General features: G+C 37.9%; 2 protein-coding genes across 2 annotated transcripts; both read right to left on the bottom strand.

The window, feature by feature from the left end:
• Positions 1–464: 464 nt before the first annotated feature.
• On the bottom strand, positions 465–3,691 carry LOC109049498 (G1/S-specific cyclin-D2-like). The gene is made up of 4 exons (XM_019067179.2): positions 2,892–3,691; positions 1,667–1,882; positions 1,038–1,358; positions 465–948 (listed from the first exon to the last, which is right to left on the bottom strand). The coding sequence occupies exons 1-4, from the start codon at positions 3,099–3,101 to the stop codon at positions 808–810; spliced, it is 888 nt and encodes a 295-aa protein (XP_018922724.1). The 5' UTR covers positions 3,102–3,691; the 3' UTR covers positions 465–807.
• A 4,843-nt stretch (positions 3,692–8,534) lies between these two features.
• On the bottom strand, positions 8,535–23,981 carry LOC109048949 (TBC1 domain family, member 17). The gene is made up of 17 exons (XM_042725207.1): positions 23,829–23,981; positions 23,198–23,293; positions 23,002–23,079; positions 13,935–14,052; positions 13,661–13,847; positions 13,471–13,582; positions 13,209–13,385; positions 13,002–13,127; positions 12,803–12,906; positions 11,972–12,066; positions 11,769–11,885; positions 11,587–11,687; positions 11,406–11,505; positions 11,199–11,296; positions 9,966–10,082; positions 9,781–9,867; positions 8,535–9,688 (listed from the first exon to the last, which is right to left on the bottom strand). The coding sequence occupies exons 1-17, from the start codon at positions 23,853–23,855 to the stop codon at positions 9,503–9,505; spliced, it is 1,926 nt and encodes a 641-aa protein (XP_042581141.1). The 5' UTR covers positions 23,856–23,981; the 3' UTR covers positions 8,535–9,502.

The following is a 23,981-nucleotide window of genomic DNA, read 5'->3' as shown; positions in this document are numbered from 1 at the left end:
TTTCTATATATATAAATATATAATTCCATTAAGCCACTTTACCAAAAAAAAGGCAATGTAATGTAAGTGTCCCTAAATAAAACAAAAACAAAAGAAATGTCTCTTTCTATTTTTTTTATAATTTATGTAATAATAATGATGATGATGGTGATAATAATAATAATTATTATTATTATATTTACACACTAAAACGTAATAAAAACTCAAGGACCAAGATTGATTCATTTCGTTTTTAGAAGATCTTGTACAACGTTTTTTTCTTTCTTTCGTTTCATATTTTAATTGTGCTAGATGGACTTTGAGAGTCCTAACTAAACGACATTTTTAGGAGACCTTGCAGCATGTTCCTTCCTTCTTTCTTGTCATCTGTTGCTACATAAATGGACTTTGAGAGACGCACATTGTTGGCAAACATAGACACTTTATTTTAATTACCTCTAAAACTAGATATTCGTTTTTATCCAACACTTTGATTACAAACAGGCTGAAACACTGACAAACAAAATAAATTAAATATAAAAATGTGCACACAATAAATAACACGATAGCATAAAACGTATAAATGTAATACATGAAGTCAAAAGGATAAACCTGAAATGCATAAGAAGTCACAATTACAGTTATGGGAACAGAAGTTAATAAATATGGCACAAGTAAATCGCAATCCCTCAAACAAATAAATAAAAATGATTATAAATTAGTTAGTTACATAAGACGAAACATAAATATCACATTGTGTTTAAATCAGTTTTACTGATAAATAAAAGTGAGTCGCAGAATAAATATCCTTCATAAATCAACCCTGTATTAAAAGTCTATTTCTCTCAGGTCTGTGGGTGTGCTGGCTCTTTCCTCTTCAATATTATCATCATCTTTCTCCTGAGCTCCGTTCCTCAGTCTCTCCCGGAGAGCGCCCTCTATCAGCTCAGTGCAGCACTGCAGCACCACCTGTCGGCACAAGCAAGAACAGTTATCCATAAACAGATGATTATTATTGTTGTTTTATGTTTAGCTATCTCAGATAAATCTTCGCTCACCACATCAGTCTGACAGAGTGTGGCCAGGGCACAGGTCATGACACTCAGCTCTCCCGCACTCTTGGTCCTTAACCCCCGCAGGGCAGAGTTCAGTGTAGCCGCGGCCACCAGTGACGGAGGTGTTCCCAGAAAGCGCGAGTCACACACACACATGGCAACAAGTGTATCGCTGTGGCGCCGCAGCGTTGCGACAAAGTCTCCTGTATGCGCGTCTCCGTGCCTGAGTTCCCCGAGAGCGCGCAGGAAGTGTGGGATAAAGTCCTGAGGGGTCACTGCTGCCACATCCCACCGCAGAGTCGCCAGCACCACACGCTCCATTTCCTGATGGAGTAAGCATATATAGCCTATACTCACGTGTACTGTCTATATGGAAGTGCATATGCCATTTTTATTAATCTTTAATTTATTTTCTCCAATGCTTTTCACTTATTTAATTTATAATGAAAAAGTGTTAAATTAGTAAAATGCCAAACAGCATTTGTTATAAAGGCAGATATATCACATGACCTGATTCTGACTTCAGCTTCAGTACAATAGATATGTTTTTTTTGATTATGTATTTTTGTTATTTTTGTCAATTTTTTTGAGCCTTTAGAGAATTTTGACTGATGTTTTTGAAAAACACTCACCCGCAGGTTTGATGAGAGAAAGTGGTACTCTGCTGCCGCACAGAGCGTATCTGCACTAACTGTGTCACTTTCTGTCAGTTTTGAGGCCACCAGGACACAAGCTGCAGCCAGACAGGATGGAGACACAGGCAGGGATAGAGAGGCCGACAGATAGAGATCCAGCAGGGAGACAGCCAGGGGAAATACTGACTCATCACAGTCACATTCACAGCACACCTAGGATAACACAGAAGAGGAAGAGCCTCAGAGTCAAAGCAAGCATGTAAAGGACTGTAGAAACTTTGTCCCTGTCATTTAGTTAGTATGCTTCATCTTGATCTGAAGTCCTCAAATCATTTGCTATTAAAATTATAGTTCGCTCAAAAATTCCTTTGGCATTTCATTGTTTTTCCAAACCTGACTTTTTTTATTAGAAAAATGTCTGTGTTTTTACCCTTACAGTGAAAGTCAGTGGATCCATTGACTTGGACAAAAACATATGAAACTTTATTCAAAATATCTTCCTTTGTGTTAATTTTTTAGGAGAACCATCTCTTTAATTATATACATAAATATGAAGTATATTTTTCTTTAGGGTTATAAATGCAGGTAATATTGACATTATCATTACTGTTGTATATTTAGAACTAGACCTTCATATTTAGTGTTATTTTTAGTTTTTCATGGCTTTATGCTGTTGTTTGTGTCATGTGAATAATCACATGTTGTATAAAGGCATGTGGGTTTAAAACTGTGGATTTTCTGATGAAGAGCCTGTGTGCTCAAAACGTCACCTATGTGATAGTCGGTTATTTCATTTTTGTATTTTTGGAGTCTAGGTGTGACGACTTATTTTCTGTTTTCATTACAAATATATATTTTTAAACCATTGGAAGCAGTTCACAGATGTTTATAAAGCCCCCAAATCGTCCTCCATGATCGACTTGCCCAGCTTCTCTTTATAATTTAATTAATTATTAGCTTTTCAGCAACTCGTAAGTCTAACCACAATTTAGGAAACCCTAGTTTAAGGGTTTCAGTCCCTACACTGAAAAAAAAATTTTTTTTCAAGAAACGTCTAGTAAATATTGAATCAATATAAAATTCTCAATTGGAAAAACTTAATTTTTTATTTTTTTGTAAAAGTACTAATCTTTGTTTTACAACTTTTGTTTATAACTTAAAAACATGAACAACATATTTGACTTCTAACACTGGATTTTGGTGTTTAGCATGTAAAAACTACCTCCATGGTCCACTTGGCCAGTTCCTCTCTGCGCTGTGGTTCTCTCTGGATGAGAGAGATGTAGAGAGGAGACGGCAGGTATCTCTCCTCTGACTGCAGAAGTCTCTGAATAACCCTCAGTCCGGAGGCGCTGGGGTCCCATGGGGCTCGGACCGAAGACTGAGTCCTGTGCTGGCCCTCTTCCTCCTCACACCACAGAGACACAGACATCACTCCTGCCAGCAGATGTGATCCAATACTAAAGCTGTCCGAAGTGTCTCACAGAAGTCTTGGTCCCGAGTAAAAGAGTTTGTGCAAACTTCCTTGCCCTCTTGAAAGTGCTTGGGTTTAAATGTGTGCTGGTCAGTGAGTGTCTGTGTGCGTTTCTCAACTGCCCTCTCTCTTCGGTCCACTTATATATCCTGTGAGTGAAAGGGTGACTGCTGATGAAAAAAGTGAGGAATAAATGAGGGGTGAGTAAAATGAGTGGAGTAAAAAAAAAAAAAAAAGACCACAATGCTGGCTAAGCAACAATGGCATCAACAGGTGGAGAGAGGGAGAGAGAGAGAGAGAGAGAGAGAGAGAGAGGGAGGAGAGAGGAGCACAGACAAGAGAGGGAGTCACCCAGAGGGACACAGCAACAGCTTGTCACCGTCAGTGAGCGAAGAAAAGAGAGAGAGAGGAGAGAAAGAGGTCATCACCATGCTGTGACAATGGGAATGAATAACAATAAGACCTGGATGTGTGTTGACAGTGAAGGGTATCAGATAAAGATGTGGGATTCCATTTACACATCTAAAGATTGAAAACTGCATATGCAGTAATTCATGGACTTTAATGTATTTGACTCTGGAAAAGTCCTGCTAGTGGTTGAAGGTCATGGTTTTTAAAGCATTCTCAAGGCACATTCCACAAATATGTTCTCATAACTTTATAGCATTAGAGACATGAATGACATTTTTGTCTCGTGACACCCATTAGAAATGTTAGAAATATAAAATATTATCTAACATAAAATTATCTTAGCATTAAAAAAAGCAGCGAGTCTTTTTCAATCAGACTTAATTTTGACATAATATTGAATTGGTATAAGCTTTCAGTTTATTTTTAATGGTTAAGTCAAAGCTGAACCATTCAAACCTATGTTAAAACCACTGATCTATATATGTTCTCTATTATAGATCAGTGGTTGAAACAGCATTTTTTTTTTCAAATCAAAGCTAAATACATGTAGAAACAGCGCATCCTTGTGGCGCAGATGATAAAGAAGAGCATACACAGCACACGGTGATAATGAGAGACACAGAGAAGACCGTTGACAAAGGAATTATTGAATAAAGTCGTTGTTTTTGTTTTCTTCGCTTACAAAAAGTGTTCCTGTCGCTTCATATAACCCAGATTGCACGTCTGATGGCAGATGGATTATTCTGATGACGATTTTTCATACCTTTCCTGGATCTTGACACTGTTATTTACTTGGCAGTCTATGGGACAGTCTCAAGCCTCCCTGTTTTCATCCAAAATATCTTAAATTGTATTCCGAAGACGAACAGAGCTTTTAGGGGTTTGGAACGACATGGGGGTAAGAGAATAATGACAAAATTTTAATTTTGGGGTGGAGTAACCCTTTAAAGTACTTTTTTTTAATGGTTTAAATCATGCCTGTTTAATTTAATTGTTATTCACATGTTCATTATATTATATTATATTATACTATACTATATTATTATACATTGGTAATTTTTTTTTATTTTATTTTGCAAATAACAATAAGGGAATAGAAAACAACTCATATAATATTAATATAATTAGATCAACATTTTCTGAAGGTTAAGCACCTATTTTCACTGACCTTTTAAGACAAGGATTCCAAAACATTTGTCAGGCAGACCTTAAATATTTACTCCAACTACCCTCTGAGATTTTCATTTAATAATTTAACAACACATGCACATGTTCACAGTTCTCCGTCTATTGCTGAAGGAACTACTCAGGGAAACCACAGTCTCATGCAAAGGGTGAGAGTTGGGTTTTTAGTTGGGATTTTGGTATTTATTGGTATTTATCACTGCAGTTTTTGTAGAAACAGCCTTTTGAGGCTTGATTTCAAATTCTAAACCTGACAGAGTTTTTGTCTTGTCTAGAATATGTAATGAAGCCATAAACAGCTGTTACTACAAAAAGTGCAGCAAGACTGAAACTGATAACCCAGAACACCTGATTTTCCAGGTCTGAAATGACATCAGGCTCAGAGCAGATGGAAAAGCTTTTTGAAATCTGATACATGAGTGTGAGACAGAGACTGAGACTGATGGGTAGAGATGGAGCGTGTGCAACCTTTGTTTTCTTTGCACTGAAGTCACACTTGCTCACGTGCCACCTTCTCACCCCGTCACCCCCGTTTTGTGTGGAATCTCATTGTCAAAGCAACTAGTCTCCCATTATGCCTCTCCATCTCACACAGCACACACTTGTTCAGCCCCTCCCTGGGCCTGTGGCAATCTGGTGTCCTGTTTAAAGAGCGGTGAGTCCTCATGGGAGGGCTGGGCGAGGTATGTGCAACAGACAGTGGAGCCGGCAGGTCAATGAGCCGTATTGTCTCTCTTTACAAATCACTGTCAGACACCAGTGCCTAGCCTTCTGCTCCCACTCACTTCACACACACTTCACACGCTCACACTCGACTCCTGGATGGCCCTCACAGTCACAGCAGGACACGTCTAAGTGGAGACCTCAGCACTAGATTTGTCAGTGTGTCTACAGGTGGTTGAGCTTTCATAAAAAATTATTCTACCTTTCTTCACAGCAACAGTTTTCATTTTATTTTTTATTTATAATTTAGTGCATTCATTTACAGGACATCAATTTAATTTGCTTCTATAGCTTTTGTGGTCCCAACTTGTGATCCCATTTGCCATGACTAATTAAAAAATTAAGTAATACATATATATAATATATTAGAACATATATATGTTCTAATACATATTAGAATGATTTCTGAAGGATCATGTGACACTGAAGACTAGTAATGGCTGCTGAAAATCCAGTTTTGCCATTACGTGAATAAATAAATTACGTTTTAAAATATATTAAAACAGAAAATTGTTTCTTTAAATTGTAATAATAATGATAATAAATTTTACTGCATTTTTCATCAAATAAATTCAGCCTTGTTTAGTCAAATATAATTTAGGTATATAATTAGTTAGGGGAAAACATTGGTTAGAATAAAAATTATATTAACTTAAGTTTTTGATGTTTCTCGTAAATAGAGTTATATAATATTCTGAAAGAAGTGGAAATGATTGTGGATAGAATAGAGTTATACAGAATATAGTTAAGAATTATACAGAAAATAATTCAGATCTTTTTTGAATAATTCTAAGAGACATTTTTGTGTTCGTATTAAATTCTTTGATTTTTGAATAAATAGAAATAATTACAAAGAAGACAATTGCTGTCATAGAGTGAATGTAAATAACTGTTAAATGTGAATAACATTTTTTTTGTTTGAGTTAATAAAAAATGTATTTCAAAATGTTTAAATTGTAGAATTTAATTTGTTTAATGTCTTTGCAAATCAGAAAACAGTTTTAAGACAATGTTTAGATCTATAGAGAAGACACATCTCGGATTGATATAGTGCTATGGGAATATAGGTGGTTGCTATGTGATCGGTTGGATGTTTAAGGTGGTTGCCAGGGTCTTCTGAATGGTTGCTAGGTGGTCACTAACTGGCCCAAGTCAAATTAGCCCAACCCTAAGTCTCTATGATACTCAGATTTTCACTGATTTATAAACCAACAGTTAAAAACTGCAAGTCTGGGTATTTGTAAAAGCAATAGCAAAAGTCTCCTGAATAAAATATTCATCTCTCTCCCATTTGTGTGAAAAGTAAGGAGGACAGAACAATGTGGAAATATGAAAAGTCTGATAAAACTCTCACCACAAAACAATAACTCTCTAAAAACTGATGAAGTTCTCAAATGCACAAAAGGAGATTCACTCAGACACCACAGAGCTGCTTGAACTGCTTTATCCCTTGAAAACTAACTAGAGCTTAACTCAGTGCAGATTGAGTTTGAATGAGACACTCTTCTTCTTTTCTGTTCTCCAGAAAAGCGAGGTCATGCCAGCCGTAAAAGTGACAAGATGAGTCTCAGGAGTAAAAGTGTGTGTTTGTGTACAAGACAAAGAAGAGTGGCAGATCGCAGGGCTGTTTAAGTGCCATGCTAAATTCATACGCTGCAGCTGTATTCAAACAAACACAGTGGGAAAATGAAGGGAGGGCGAGAGAGAGACGGACATAGAAAAGAGGAGGACGAACAACAGAAAGAGCAGTGAGCAGGACGGTGAGAAGGAGGCGTGGTTCTCCACCCCTCATTTTCCAGCTCATTTGGTAGGACAGTGGGCAACAGTGACCCCATTTACCCTGATCTTTTAACCCCAGTCAGACACCTGCTGATGGAGTGTGTGAATGTGTTTGTGTGTGTGATGACAGCATTGCTGGTAAGCCATGCCATCCTGTGACAGACATAAATTAAATGGTTTAACAAAACAAATGTCACATGTTGAAATTAAATATTTTCTGGTTCATCAATTCATCATTTTACTCTAAAAGTAGATTTTTGGTTTCTAAATAATAAGAAAAGAAGGAGAAGAGGGAACTATTAAATTAAAAATAAAAGTGATCCAATAAGTTCTTATAATAATAATACGTTTATCTACATATAAACATGAAATCAATGGCATGAATTCTGAATGAGATCAAATATAATATTACCTAAAGGGAGCATATAGATGATGAAGAGTAAAGGTCCAAGAACAGAACCCTGAGGAACACCGTGAGAGACAGGAGCAGTAGAGGACTTAGCCTCGTCTCTCAGTTCATTCTTCTTTTAAGTCTTTTTTCTTAAACTGGATGATCTGTTCTAAGTTGATGAAGTGGTTTTATCTCACTTATCCACTCATTTAAATGAGAATCTGAAAGAGAGAGAGGTGGGTAAATAAATTAAATATAGATCTAGGACTTTGACTTTTGCTTTATTTTTTTTTAAAAAAAATTATGTATAAAGATTTCCAAGATATTTTTCATCATTTGAGTGTACATTTACATATAATGTAAAGTACTGTTAATACATATGTTTTTAATCAAAGTTATAATAAAGTGTTAGACAGCTTTTCATCACTGTATATTAAGGTATTAAGATTAAAAAAAAATTAAGTGAAAATATTTATCTAGGGTGTTACCAATGATTTTTTTTAAATCATTTATTCAAATAAAAACTAAAATCTGAATGAACGTTTACATATAATGGAATTCTAATGTTATTTTGAAGTGTTACAGAGAAAGCTTGTTATTGGTTTACTGTGATATTGACATAAGGAAAAAAAAATGTTTATCTATGGCCTTGATTTGTTTTATTAATTTATTAAAATAAAAATTAACATTTACATTTCATTTTTTATTATCTGATTGTGCATATGAATGAAATGCAGATAATACATGCATATCATATATAAAGCTAATGTTTTTTTAATCTAAGTTATTATGAAGTATTCCTGAGAAAGCTTTTGTAATGGGGGTCAAGGCTACCCTTATATGGGTAAGGAACGAGAACAAAGTGGACATTTGGCAAAGAACAATACCTCAGACTCAAAATGTCAGGGACTACATTTCAATGTTTTATTCTTTAGCCATATGAAAAAGCTTCATGTTAAAAACTAACAAAAGAAGATATATGAAGTAGCTCTTGCTACATTGCATGCAAAATGGTAGTGCACACCATTATTTTCTGAGTACACCAGTAAAGAGAGGGAAAAGTAACTGAGGGAGAGACAGACAACATAAATAAAGACAGAGATAACAGAACAGATATACATTATCATACAATACATAATGACTAACATGGTTTTGGGTACAGCGAGTATAGTAGTGTGACGAGTGCGGCAGGGCCGAGAGTCGCGGGAACAGAGTGAGGCTGGTGACGCGAGTGATAAGAGTCCCACAGAGCAGCTCCGGAAGGATAACAGGAGAAGTGACGATAGTGAAGGACAAAAGAGGACCAGGCCTGGGACATTTTATGTTGTTGTTTTATTGTGTTTTATGCAGCAGTCGTTCGTGAGGGGCTGCCGCTTTAGTTTAGTTTTGTGTTCGTTTATTGGATAACTAAAGTTTTGTTTATCTATTTGCCAGTTCCTGCCTTCTTCCCATAACGACAAACTTTTTTCAAAATGGATCAAACAGTTATATCTAATGCTTATAAAAGCATAAAATACTAACAGATCAAATGTGAACTGCAACTATAATGCTCACAGTATAAGCATCACGGGATGTAAGAGTTCCCTCTCTGCAATGCCCAGTCATTCACACAACAGTTTAAACAGCATGTGGACAATACTCGGCCCTTCTTACGAAAGTACAGTATAAAATATTCAGCTGATTTCATTTTTATTAGGTTGCTGCAGATCTAGATTTCAATCTCTGAATTACATTCAACATATTTTATTAACATATTATTCATTATTTTATTTATTTATTTATTGTTATTTTTTGGGGGGGGGGGGGTCGTATTCATCACTATAGTTAAATTCAAATAATCTGTTCCCTTTCTGCCAATAACCTTCTGGAATTAGGGGTATGTAGGAGGGGGGCGCTGTGGTGTCTGCCCATTATACGGCTGGCAGGATGAAGCTCCTCTGGCCTCGGGCTGAGTGAGAAGTGTGTCTGTCTCTTTAGGCTCTGAGTCTGGACTCTCTTCTGATGAGCTGGATGGGACACGCAGCCCAAGAACTTCTTGCACTTTCAAAGGCAGCTCCTGAGAACAGAACAGTCAGTAATCATTATGTAGTATGCATGACCATGGTTATTTTTCATAGCATATCAGCAGTCATATCTGTCCTGTCTCACCTTGCAGTGTGTCAGCTGCAAATAAATAGCCTCTGCTCCACAGAGAATTGGCTGCAGATCCAGCTTCATGGTCAGCTCATTAATGTGCTGTAAACACACACACACGTTTAGAATCAACTTACTATGAATGTCATTTTCCTGGTTCTGCTTTATATTTCCATGGGCTAAAACAATTTTATACACACCTTCAGTATAGAATTAAAATCATGATTTGAACCAATCAGCTCCTCTTTTTGTGACTCAAGAATGAAGCAGGCCATAAGTAAGTGGAAGTTTTCACAAGGCAGACGGGTCCACAGAACCTGCAATATACAAGTGTTGTTATTGTTCAATAAAACTATTGAAATCACTTCCATTAATTGAAATAAAGCTGAAATAAAATAAAATATAAATAGTAGATGAAAAAGGTAAACTCAGTTAGAAAATTAGAAAAGTTGCCATGCCATCTAACTGAAATAAAATAAGTTACAAAAACACACACATACACATACACATACACACACATATACATATATATATATATAATTCAACTCAAATTGTTAAACTTGTGTATTGAATTATAATAAATTCAATGCACACAGACTGAAGTAGTTTAAGTCTTTGGTTCTTTTAATTGTGATGATTTTGGCTCACATTTAACAAAAACCCACCAATTCACTATCTCAACAAATTGGAATATGGTGACATGCAAATCAGCTAATCTACTCAAAACACCGGCAAAGGTTTCCTGAGCCTTCAAAATGGTCTCTCAGTTTTGGTTCACTAGGCTACACAATCATGGGGAAGACTGCTGATCTGACAGTTGTCCAGAAGACAATCATTGACACCCTTCATAAGGAGGGTAAGCCACAAACATTCATTGCCAAAGAAGCTGGTTGTTCACAGAGTGCTGTATCCAAGCATGTTAACAGAAAGTTAATCAGCAGTCAGCACAACCAACTGAAAGAACCACAGCCTTATGAAGATTATCAAGCAAAATCGATTTAAGAATCGATTTTTGTTAAATGTGAGCCAAAATCATCACAATTAAAAGAACCAAAGACTTAAACTACTTCAGTCTGTATGCATTAAATTTATTTGAGTTGAATTACTGAAATAAATGAACTTTTCCACAACATTCTAATTTACTGAGATGCACCTGTATATATTCAAATGAATTATAAATGTATTATATTTAATGTATTATTAATGATAGTACATTTTATATCAATGTTTTAAAAATAGAATATGAACTTCCGTTTTAAATGACATAATTAAGAGATAGTGACATCATCTGAGTTTACAAAAGTGCTAAGTTCAGAAATTCATGACAAGATTTGTTGAGTAACATACACACAGTCACATACAACATAGCAGAAAAACACTGTTTAATGAAAGTCATAGAAAATAATACAAATAACTGGTTTGTCTCATCTCACCTCCCACAGACTCAAGATGTCTTCAAAAGAGAATTCTCTCTTAAACCAAATCAGTAACCATCGGAAACAGAAACAAAGTGAACCACTGTCCTGAGAGTCTAAGAGGGACAAAAATACAAAAATAAAATTAAACCAGCTGTGCATCAGCCAAAAGAGCAACAACACATATAGAAAGTAGAGGTTTATAGAGAATGTGTTTGTGTTTACCCAGGTAGTCACACAGCTCTGGATCAAGTGCTCTCAGTAGGATGCTGAGCTGAAGCAACTGCTGTTTCATGGCCTCTTGAGACTCTTCGAAGTTTTGGTGCTAAAGACACATAAGGACTTCATATCTAGAGCTAATGCATCAATTAAATAACACAATCAGAAAACAAGTGTGTTTACTGACCACTAAATCCATAAAGCCGGTCAAACACCAGAAAGACTCCACCTCATTCTGGGTAACAAAGAGGAGAGGAGACAGAAGATCACTCATCCCCTGGACATAACCTAAAGAGCAAAGTGAGAGAGAGCGATAAGAGAAATAACAGCATGCTCTAGTGGCCGGTAGGTGGAATTAAAATAACATACCCAGATCGAAGTTATACATGCAGTACGTCATCAGTACATCATGAAGCAGCACAAGTCCTGGGTTCTCATTCCCAGAAAAGAAGGAATTGTGCCTGTCTGTTCGATTCACATCCCGTTCTGTCCAATCAAAGAGCAGGAGCAAGTCAGATGTAGAAAGTGACCGGTTACACTTGCTGTAAGATCTATGACGCAGCTGAACGTACCTATGAGGCTACGGTACCCTCGGAAGAGAGAGTTCCTCATCTCCTGCTCTTCACTAACTGACTTCCACTGAACCTTCATCCTGAAATACTCGTCCCTGAAGTGAAAAATAACAAATGTAAAGAGCACAAAAATTAAAAGATTAACTTACATAGATGTTCAGGGGTTTTAGAAAGGAAAGAGGCCTTATCAGTCGGGTTTATGTATATTAATGAAGTAGTCATATAGTAGATTTAAACTTAGAAATTTAAGTATAATTGCTTTTATCCTTCAAAAGGATTGAGGTCAGTAAGCTTTTATTCAGCAAAGATGCATTAAATTAATCTAAAGTGACAGTAAAGACATTCAGAATGTTATAAAAAAAATTCAAATAAATTCTGTTCTTTTTATATTAAAAAAAAATGTTTCACTGTTTCCACAAAAATATTAAGCAGCACAACTGTTTTCAACATCGATAATGACTAGAGACTAGAATACCAACTGCTGAAAATTCAGCTTTTTCATCACAGAATTAAATTACATTTTTAAAATACATTAAAATAGAAAACAAATATTTTAATGGTCATTATATTTCACAATATTACTGTTTTTACTGCATTTTTGTTCAAATAAATGTAGCCTCAGTGAGCATTAGAGACTTTTTTTTATAAAAACCATGCTGACCCCAAACTCTTTGAAAGCAGTACACATCCTATGCTAAGCTAAGGTCTTAAGTGACACAGGAAACTACAACAGCTGCAAACGGCTAACTGGGTTGAGGGAACAAGTTCACTATATAATGTTTGACACCTTAATGGTGTGCGATAAAAAATAAAAAAATGTGTTCAGCTTACGTTTTCCCCCGAAGGATGTCCTCTCTCTCTTTGGTTGTGCTGTTCCACGGGTAGAACCCCAGTAAGAACTTCCACACCTCCCTCCGCAGAGATGGAACAATACCCTAGACAAAGCAGGAAAGATTTTATTCAATGGAAACTTCATTGGTTTGTGGCATGTAAGCAGGATTAGAAAAAGATCACTGAAACATGGACACACCCCTCTAAACACCAGCTCCTTGACCTTCTGTGGATCAGTGACACGGCCCTCTGGATCCAAAAACTGATCCCAGTTATCCAAAGGCTTTCCTCTTTTGACCTCCGGTCTGGGGCCGAGCTCTGCCCCCTGGTGGAATGTACAATCTCTTTTTATGTTTATGCACAATCAACATTTATACACAAACAGTCAGCACTCTATGCAACTCACACAGGTAATGAGCTCAAAGCCTGGCTCCTCATCAGCTGGGTGTGGGCAATGGGCGTCCTGAGGTGAGCGGTTACTGAGGGGCGACTCATGATGTGTATGTGGAAGTGCTCCCCGGAAGAAGTTCGTCACTTTTGAGAAGCCCCCGAATGTGGTCGCGTAAGGGTCCTGAATGAACCTCTGTAGATATGACCAATCAGATGGCATGTTTACAGGCCCTTGTTTATGGCTCCAACCACATTTAAACATAACAAATATGACTTACAGACACAAGATCTGCACTGGTATCATCAAAGAGGTGCAGCTCATCAAACGACTGTGATAGGGCCCCAGAATCATGTGGGTATGCCAGGAAGAGCCTGCCGTCCATGGGAGACTTACAGCAGAATGTGTCACATGAGTATGTAAATATATGGGTACTAAAATGCAAAAGAATAAATTAGTATGCCACTCACGGGGCCAGTCTGATGTAACGCTGCATGGCTTTTAGCAGTTCTCTAGCGCCCCCTCGATTGAAGTGCAGGGGAGGGAGAGGATCGCCCCCTCTGGTGGTCAGCACCAAGAAGTTCCTGCCCAGAGAGAAGCGAGCCCTCCGAAGAGAGTACAGCTCTGAAAGGGGCAGGGAGAAAGAGCCCCACTGACCTGCCACAAGACATAAATGTATGTAAGCATGTACAGTATCTAAATGCATGCGCACATCGTCTGACAAGTAACAGTTTGGCCCAGTACCTGTTTCTCTGACTGGTGGGTGCTCTTGCCGTCTTTGCTGCTTGACTGTACTGATGACGGCCCAGTCTGGCTCATAGCCTGGGTCAAACTTAGTTTCCTCTTCCCCTTCTTCTCCATCCTTTCAAGAAACAGAATTTAAGAGAGATTAAGAGAGAAACAGAAGTTCATGTGACAGAATACCATTCAAAAGTTTTTTTAAAGATGTTTTTAATGTTCTTGTGCTCAACAAGGTTGCATTTATTTGCTCAAAAAAACAGTAAACAGTAATATTGAAAAATACTATTACAACTGTTTTCTATTTGAATATATTTTAAAATGTAATGTATTCCTATGATGGTAAATGAATTTTCAGCATCATTACTCCAGTCTTCAGCGTCACATGATCCTTCAGAAATCATTCTAATATGCTGTTTTGGTGCTCAAGAAACATTTCTTATGATCAATTATTGGTATTTTTGTGGACACTGTGATACATTTTTTAGGATTCTTTAATTAAAATAAGAAAAATAACATTTATTATAAATAGAAAAATAAATAAAAATAAAATTAAATATTAAAATTAAATATACTTCAGTCTGTGTGCATTGAATTTATTTAATACACTTTTCCACAACATTCTAATTTATATATATATATATATATATATATATATATATATATATATATATATATATAAAACATTTATTTTGAAATGTAATATGCAAAATGGCAATGTATTTCTGTATTTAAATTTACATCTTCCCATACATATGTGCAATGTTTAGTGCAAAATGAAAATTTTAATTCCATTATATAATTTACATTTCCCATTTACTACACTAGTTTTAATATGTAAATGAAATACATATTTAACGCTAAGTTGCAAAATTAAATGAAAAGTATTCCCCAAATTGATTACATATGTTTAACTGATCAAGAAAAAAAAACTGTAGCAAAATTATCCCGTGTATGCTGTTTTTCCTAAATGCATTTAGACTTCTGGGGTAGGACACTTGGGATTGCATTTTCATCAGAATACCGCATGAAATTGTAGCAAAATGCAGTGTGAATTTCAAAATGCATTCTGAACCAAAGTGTGACGGCCGGCTCGCAAGCCGCGACAAAGAAGGGAATGACACGTTGAAGTTGTATGCAAAAAGGAATAACATTTATTAAAGTAAAAGTAATAAAGTAAAAGAATAAACCGAAAACGGGAACAAGACAACAAAATGGCACGAGGGGAGAGCAACCCCCGTCACGACTGAAGGGAGCTGCTTTAGTGTGCCGGCATCAGCTCTAGCACAGGTGTAAACCATCAGTCATTATGGCGTCACTCACTCCAACTCCAACCTACAAAACAGATAACAAAAGGACAACCAAACCCACACAATATGACCCACACTGGGGTCGTAACACCCCCCACCATAAAAAAAAAAAGGGTGGACATATAAACCCCGTCACCCAATAACTCCCAAACTGGAAAGACCCACCACTCTGTAATACTCTCCAATATCCTCAGCAACCACGGGCCCTGTGGAAGCAATTTAAGAAAGACAAGTAGAGCAAAACAAAACATAGTTAGTCAATCAGTTAAAAGGAATAAGGAGCTCTAGACAATGCGTCAGCTACCACATTGTCAGTCCCCTTGATATGCCGGATGTCAAGTGCATATGACTGCAAGAAAAGACACCAACGAGTCAATCGTTGATTTGGGCACCGCAAAGAATGTAAATAGACAAGCGGGTTGTGGTCCGTATACACAACCAATGGGTCTGACACAGATCCCACATACACTTCGAAGTGCTGCAAAGCCCAAATCAAAGCTAATGTCTCCTTTTCAACCACAGAGTAATTCAACTGATAAGAATTAAACTTTTTTGAGAAGTAGCTAACGGGACGTTGAATTCCTTCCTCATCAGCCTGTAACAACACCGCTCCAGCACCCACATTGCTAGCATCCACACATACCTGAAAAGAACGATCAAAACGAGGCGCTGCCAGCACAGGAGTGGAAGTAAGCAGTGATTTAGCTGCCTGAAAAGCAACCTGACAGTCAGATGTCCAAACAAAAGCTGCCTTTGCTTTCAACAGATCAGTGAGGGGGGCTACCACGGTAGTAGAAAAATTCCTGCAAAATCCCCGATAGTAACCCACTAACCCCAAAAACCGCATCAACTCCTTCTTAGTAGTAGGAGAAGGAAATTGATCAATGGCCTCAACCTTGGCCCGAACTGGTCGCACACATCCTTGTCCCACTACCTTACCTAGATAAGTCACAGTGGCCTTGGCAAACTCGCATTTAGCCAGATTGACGGTCAGGCCAGCCTCTTCAAACTGAGAGAAACAGGTCTGCAACATGTTCCAAGTGCTGCTCCCATGAATCACTGAAAAACTACTACATCGTCTAGATAGACGGCCACTCCCTCTAACCCAGAAACAACCCTATTCATAAGTCGCTGAAAGGTTGCAGGCGCATTCCTCAGGCCAAAACTCATAACGTTATAGGAGAATAACCCCTCTGATGTAATAAAAGTGGAAATCTCTTGAGCTCTTTTGGTCAATGGAACTTGCCAATAGCCTTTAAGCAGATCGAACTTGCTTACAAATTTTGCCGACCCAACCCGATCAACACAATCCTCAATACGAGGCAGTGGAAATGAGTCTGGTTTTGTTACTCTATTTATTCTACGATAGTCTGTGCAAAACCGATAAGTACCATCAGATTTATTTACAAGCAAGCAGGGAGATGCCCAACTGGAAAATGAAGGTCGTGCAATATCATGATCCAGCATATACTGAACTTCAGTGTTAAGATGCAGGAGTTTATTTGGGGGACACCCGATAAAAATTCTGGCGAATGGGCTCTGAATCCCCAACATCAATATCGTGCTCCAACCAATGTGTACGCGAAGGTACATCCCCAAATAAAGAAACATGATGATTAATAATATCAATCAAATCACCACATTTATCATCCGGCAAATGGGCCAACATTTTATGCACATTTTTAAGAGTCTCTGAATTTTTTAGACGTCCCAATAGTACTGTATCCTCTGGAAAAGAAACTCCCTCATCTACTCCCTCCCCCACAAGCGAAATTCTCCCAACTACTAATGCAGGTTTCACCTCATCGTTTGACATCTTGTGAGAACGGCAATAGTAGGGCTTCAACAAATTAACATGACACAACTGGGTGGACTTTCTTCTCTCAGGAGTGGCAATCAGATAGTTTAAATCAGTAACTTGTTTTTTCTACCACATACGGACCTGTAAACTGAGCTTGAAATGGTGAGCCCTCCACAGGTAACAGAGCCAACACCTGATCGCCAGGCATGAATTTCCGTTCCTCAGTTCGTCGATCGAAAATTGTCTTCATACGCTTTTGCGAAGAATGTAATTGTTCTTTTGCCACCTTACCTGCCTCATATAATCTACGCTTAAAGTCATTCACATAGCTTTGCAAGTTTTTTGGTGGTGCACTTTCAACCCACTGGTCTCTGAGTACAGCCAGTGGTCCCCGAACTGTGTGCCCAAACACCAAATCATTGGGACTAAACCCAGTACTTTCCTGGCATACCTCACGTGCTGACAACATCAACCACGGCAATCCTTGTTCCCAATCACCTTCCATCTCTGTACAATAAGAACGCAGTAAAGACTTCAGCGTTTGATGGAAACGCTCCAATGCCCCCTGGCTTTGAGCATGATAAGCACTAGCTTTATTGTGCTTAATGTGTAGCAGTTTCAAGACCTGAGAAAATAAATGAGAAGTAAAATTAGAACCTTGATCACTTTGCACAATCTTTGGAATGCCAAAAATGGAAATGAACTGAGTCAAGGCTTTCACCACTGATTTTGGCAGTGATCGTACGGAGAGGATATGCTGCAGGATATCGAGTAGAGGCACACATCACCGTGAGCAAATAAATGCTACCCGACTTTGATCTAGGCAGCGGGCCTACACAATCAATAATCAGGTGCTCAAATGGCGGACTGACAGCAGGAATAGGAAACAATGGAGCAGGTTTGATCTTCTGATTTGGTTTGCCTGTTAGTTGACAAGTATGACATGTCTTGATATACTGTGACACATCCTTCTTCAATTTTGGCCAAAAAAAATGACAAAGGATTCTGTGATAGGTCTTTTTTACCCCTAAATGACCTGCAAGTTTATCATGGGAAATCTGCAATACCAGTGAGCGATACTTCTCTGGAACTACCACCTGTATGGTAGGATCCCCAGCAAAATCACTACCATGAGGAATCCACTTTCTCACCAAAATTCCATCCTGCAAAAAATAACCATGAGCCACATTTCTAATTTCCTCAGGAGACATCACCCTCTCAAACAATTGATGGAGAGAAGAAATCAAGTTGCTGCTCTTGGACCAACTCAGAAGGAGAAACAGAAAAGTTATCAGGCAAAGAGAATGGTTTGACTACAGCAGAATCAGAGGTTACCCTTGGCTGAGTGGAGGTCATGGAACGAGTTACCGCACATGCAGTAAACACTTCCGGATAATTTTTGTGACTCTCGTCAGAACCTGGAAGAGGAACAGATAAAACCACAGGAGATGAAAAGGTATCAGGCCACACCTTATCCCCTGCCAAATTATTCCCCATGATTATATCCACACCATCCACGGGCAATGATGGACGCACTCCAATCACCACTTCACCACTCACAAGTTCAGATGACAATGTTACTCTGTGTAAGGGAACAGACATCACATCCAACCCAATTCCTCTAACAAGAACACTAGTACCAGTGTCACTCAAAAATGAAAATGGCAAGACATCCTCCAATATAAAAGACTCCGAAGCTCCCGTATCTCTTAATATTGTTACTGGAATTTTTACCTCCGTTCCAATCATCGACACATGTCCATAGGTGATAAAAGGCGCATAATCACCATTTCCCAAAAGGTTACCCGATTTAGGAAATCCTTCACCCAGTGAATCAACAGGACTTAACACAGATGCCACAAGAGCAGCTGGTTTAACGCGAAGAGCCTTTCCCCCTCTACCCTTGGCTTTAAGCACAGGGCACTCATTTTTCCAGTGGCCTTTACCATGGCAGTAATTACAGATAAGAGACGAATTTCTGGACATATGATCTCCCTTATTTTCAAAAAATTCGTCCCCTTTCCGAAACTCAAAACTCTTGTGTGTTAACACATAATCATCAGCTAATTCAGCAGCTTTAGCAGCTGTATCCGCTTTCTGCTCATTTATATACGTTGCAATACGAGCGGGTACAGAATTCTTAAACTGTTCCAGCACAATTAAGTCAGTCAACTCCTCAACTGTGGTTACCTCAGATGCCATACACCAGCGATTAAATGCAATCCTGAGCTCTCTAGCAAACTCAACATGAGCAACATTAACACCTCTGGACAATGTTCTAAATTTTTGTCTATACGCTTCTGGTACTAACTCGTACGATTTCAAAACTGCTGCTTTTACGATGTCATAATCGTTACAGTCTGAGACTGGAAGAGAAGAATAGACTTCCTGAGCCCTGCCAGTAAACACGCACTGTAAAAGTAGTGTACGTTCCTTACTGGGCCAACCTCTCGCTTCCGCAATCCGTTCAAACAAGGTAAAAAATGTATCCGGATCTCGCTCACTAAATTTAGGCATCAAACGCAAATTTCCCGCTGTGTCAAACATTTTTAGAAGCACCCTGAAGAGCATAATCTGAACCATCATCCATTCTGCCTTCTCTTATCATATCCAAGCGATATTTCTGCAGCTCTATATCTGTTGTGTTTGATTCTATTTCTCTCACGCTCCATTTCTAATTTTACACGCTCCTGTTCAAGCTGTAACAGTAATAACCTTTCTTGTTGTTCAAAAGTTAAAAGGTTGACAGGTGGTTTGCTTTGACTAGCAGTAGCTGTATCAGACATTTCAATTAATATAGCTTGTTCTATCAGTTTTGTTTAATTGTTTCTCTTATTGTACTCTCTTTTAATCTTTTACTCTTCAAGTTCGATTTCATAATGATCCGCAATCTTAAATAACTGATCTTTTGTGAACAATTCAAGTAACGCTTCAGAGGGAGAAACAATAAAATCTTCTACGAGATTAGACATACTGCCTCTAAAATATACGTTATAATTAATATAGTGATTCACAAATCTCACGTGGTAAGAAAAAAATTCCCTTTCCCTATCTATAAAAAAAAAACAACTAACTAATTCATCCCTAATCTTCGTGTGGTTACTGGCGAGGGGTATTTAAGCACCAACTCCCGCTGGTACAAGAAAAGCAACCAGCAAGCTGGCGACTATCTCATACCACGGCCATGCTCCCGAGACAACTGCTCTACTCACGGTCACTGTAAAGGGTGTTAAAATGTTTATTCAATAATTAATTGAAAACTGATACCTCCCTATTTTTTTTTATGTGAACACCAATAGTTCAGAATCAGTTAACCGCCACGCCAGCGGATGGCGCTTGAGCGCTCCTGTGAAGCACACTATAGAGACTAGTTTTTTCCCGGGTGCGACCTCAGAAGTAAACTGACGCACCAAAGGAACGACACTCATTTTTGTCTGTCTCTTTATTTATTCACAGGTAAAATAATATGCACTTTAAACATTCTTCTGATTGTTCACATGACTATAGGAAGGTTTAGGAACGTAATTGTGAAGTGTTTTGATTAACTTTGTCATGCTCTAATGTGTTTTATGAAAATTGAATTAACTCAAGGGTCTTAAATGCAAACGATTTATTGTTTAGTAAATGCATTCAAAAGTATTGTTATACAGCATTGTGGTGATGTTGGAGTGCATTGGCAGTGCAAGGGTGTGTGTTATTTTTTGTGTTTTAATTGAGTAGTTGAGTATATCTGTTGCATTTAACAATTCAATCGCCATTTTGAGTGCTTTGCGCACAAGCTTAATGAATGACACGAGTCAATCTGGGAGAAGTGGTGTATGTAAAATGGTGTTGGATTTTAGTTTTCACATTCTGTGTGTTTAAGTGACACATTTGTCATCTTTCTAGTAATAAGTGACATTTATGTGAATCTTTATTGATTTATTTTGTACACACTCTTCTTTCCACATAATATGTAAATTATATATTGCCCTTATGTGAAACAGGCTATGGAATGCAGGTGTGTATGTATTCATATATCTTATGTGTACACCATAAGTTAATGTGCAGATGAAGTTATTTTTGTATGTAACTAAAGAAGTGTTTACAATTACTAAAGTTTTAAGATCTCAGAAGTAAACTGACGCACCAAAGGAACGACACTCATTTTGTCTGTCTCTTTATTTATTCACAGTGTTTTCACAGATACACAGTGCTTCACTGCCTGTGTGTCCTTTATTGCCAGCCCAGATATCCCCTAGGTCTGAGGCCGGTAACATCACCACACAAAAAATAACAAAAATTACATTACCTACTTGTTCCAAAAGGGACCAAGCAGCTACCCCTAACAAGGGAACATCAACAATAATCTCCCCACGATAAGATTTGCAAAATCACTTACCTCTTTAAAAAACGGCATAGAACAGCTAACTGACAATACAGCAACATAAGTCCTCAAAACAAATAAATTCAACGCGCATTTCCTTCCAAACGACGAATAAGACCTACAAACAATAGCGTTAATCAAACAACATTCTCCCGGTTTATGTTCAGTTAATGAACGTGCCACGTTCATTACAAAATAACCGAAAGCAACAAAAACGCTTCTAAACCATGTCGACAAATAACAGGAATTTCTTTAACAAACGAGCGGACGAGCCCCCATTTGTCACGGCCGGCTCGCAAGCCGCGACAAAGAAGGGAATGACACGTTGAAGTTGTATGCAAAAAGGAATAACATTTATTAAAGTAAAAGTAATAAAGTAAAAGAATAAACCAAAAACGGGAACAAGACAACAAAATGGCACGAGGGGAGAGCAACCCCCGTCACGACTGAAGGGAGCTGCTTTAGTGTGCCGGCATCAGCTCTAGCACAGGTGTAAACCATCAGTCATTATGGCGTCACTCACTCCAACTCCAACCTACAAAACAGATAACAAAAGGACAACCAAACCCACACAATATGACCCACACTGGGGTCGTAACAAAAGGTATAGCAAAAGGGTAGCAAACATGAAGAGACTATGCGTTTCATAGCTGCTCGTTCAGTGTACGTGAGAACTCTTTACTTCTACTGACAATCCCACATGGGCTGCAGAGACCCAGAGACGCGGTGGATATTTCACAGACAAACACCAGGTATGTGTGTGTGTGTCTGTGTGTGCAAGTGCATTTGTGTGGTCATGTTTGCTCCATACTGCATGTATAAGAACAGTTAGCCACATCCAGAAAAATGAATGGATCTCTATGGCCCTCTGCTGGATGTATATGGTAATTACACCTTTTTTTCTTCTAAAACTGTATTTCCTACAGAGTTTTCTGTATCCAACCAATGGCAGAATTCTGGGCTAAAACCTAGATCAATATCCAGAAACAACTTAAATATTTAATTCTGATCATCGTTAAAGTGTTTTTTAATTATTTTTTTATTTTTCTTAAAGAAGAATTTTGTGGTAAGTGGATAAAAAGTACATCATATCATATTATAGATAGCATAATCTGTATCAAAAATGAGTTTCGATATATAAAAATATTGTTAAAAGTTTTTGTTGTTTGTCACATGTAGCAGAGGATTTTCCACCCGGCTATCACTGCAAATATATTTCAGACCTGTGGGAAGCACTGACATATTAAGCATTTCTCAGGGATTTCACCACTTTCGTGGCTGAATATTCATGTCTTTTACAATTACTCTTGATTACTGGATGGTAATTTTTAAAAAGAGTTTTTTTAAAGATTTTTTTTTTTATAGAGATTTAAATGGTTTTATTGTATGTGTGCAAACATCTTCAGTAGGACAAACACATTTTAATTTCCATTAATATTCAATGACCTTTATTTCCATGACTTTCCCAGGCCTGTAAATCACAATTTACCAATTTCCCAAAATATTTTTTTTCTTTGAACATGTTAAGTTCAATATGGGACATGTGACAAGTGACCTTTGAACTCTGTAGAGCAAACTGAGTGTTCCAACCTCTACCTTTTTGGTGTAGAAGACCGCAGGAGCCTTTCTCGCATCCTCCTCAACAGGGCTCCACTCCATTGCCGGCTCTCCATCCTGCAAGGGTTTATATGTTATAATAGCCCTTACATGTTAATAAGGTGTTAATACCTAGACAAAAAAATTATTTACTAAAATAAAGTATGTGAATCCTGATAGAGTCTGTTGATCATACCCGCTCAACTATCCGGATGAAGCCAGGGACGGTGGTGTCCTGATTGCTTCTTTTGGCATTGGTGTGGAGGTAAACACCCTCCTTCTCAAAGATCAGCTGATGAATGACATTTAAAACACTTTTACAGCAGGACCGAATCTCAACAAAACTACAGATTCATCATTTTAAACAAGATGTCAATATATAATGATTATCCTTCAGTTTTGATCATATCAACATCATTAAATACATATAATGAATTTAATGGAATCTCAATCTATCTGCTAGTTTTAATCTATAGTCTATAATATTGGTTTACGTTGACCCAAGCTCTCCAGTTAACCGGTCTGACCAGTGACGCCGTTCAATAAAACCCTCCCGGCTGAACGTGTTACCCAACGGGTGACAGTGGTATCTCAAATATCAGCCCATCATAAAGACATGACAGGGACTAAACCATCAGGTTTGAACGACATGTCAGTCATCAGCTTGGGCTAGCGCTAACTAGCTTAAAAACTGAGAGAAAAACTCTTATCCTGAGACTTTAAATACGTAAAAAGGTCAATAAAATATACACATAGTTTTGTGTGGTGTCATGTCAAATGTGACATCGTCATAAGTAAGGTTACTGACAAACACTATCGCTACTCACCTTGTGACTCTCTGGCTTCGCCTCCATTCCTCCTCCTGTGTTCACGTAGTTTGACCAAAACAATCACACTTCCGGTTTTTTTTTTTGTTTTTTTTTTGATGACACCGCCCACCTCTGCAGCAGCCAATCAGAGACTCATATAATATGACGTTG

This window comes from Cyprinus carpio, chromosome A3 (assembly GCF_018340385.1).
Source record: "Cyprinus carpio isolate SPL01 chromosome A3, ASM1834038v1, whole genome shotgun sequence".
In the NCBI taxonomy this organism is placed as follows: Eukaryota; Metazoa; Chordata; class Actinopteri; order Cypriniformes; family Cyprinidae; genus Cyprinus; species Cyprinus carpio.
Note: the sequence above shows the minus strand (reverse complement) of the source record. Positions and strands in the feature narration are given on the sequence as shown.

Bases quoted from the DNA above. Each gene is read 5' to 3' on its own strand.
- LOC109049498 (XM_019067179.2), bottom strand. From the start codon at position 3,101: ATGTCTGTGTCTCTGTGGTGTGAGGAGGAAGAGGGCCAGCACAGGACT. The intron at 1,883-2,891 runs GTAGTTTTTACA...GTGTTATCCTAG, and splicing joins TGGCCAAGTGGACCATGGAG to GTGTGCTGTGAATGTGACTG. The intron at 1,359-1,666 runs GTGAGTGTTTTT...TTACTCCATCAG, and splicing joins TTCTCTCATCAAACCTGCGG to GAAATGGAGCGTGTGGTGCT.
- LOC109048949 (XM_042725207.1), bottom strand. From the start codon at position 23,855: ATGGAGGCGAAGCCAGAGAGTCACAAG. The intron at 13,128-13,208 runs GTGAGTTGCATA...ACATTCCACCAG, and splicing joins GCTTTGAGCTCATTACCTGT to GGGGCAGAGCTCGGCCCCAG. The intron at 12,067-12,802 runs GTAAGCTGAACA...TTTTCACTTCAG, and splicing joins GACATCCTTCGGGGGAAAAC to GGACGAGTATTTCAGGATGA.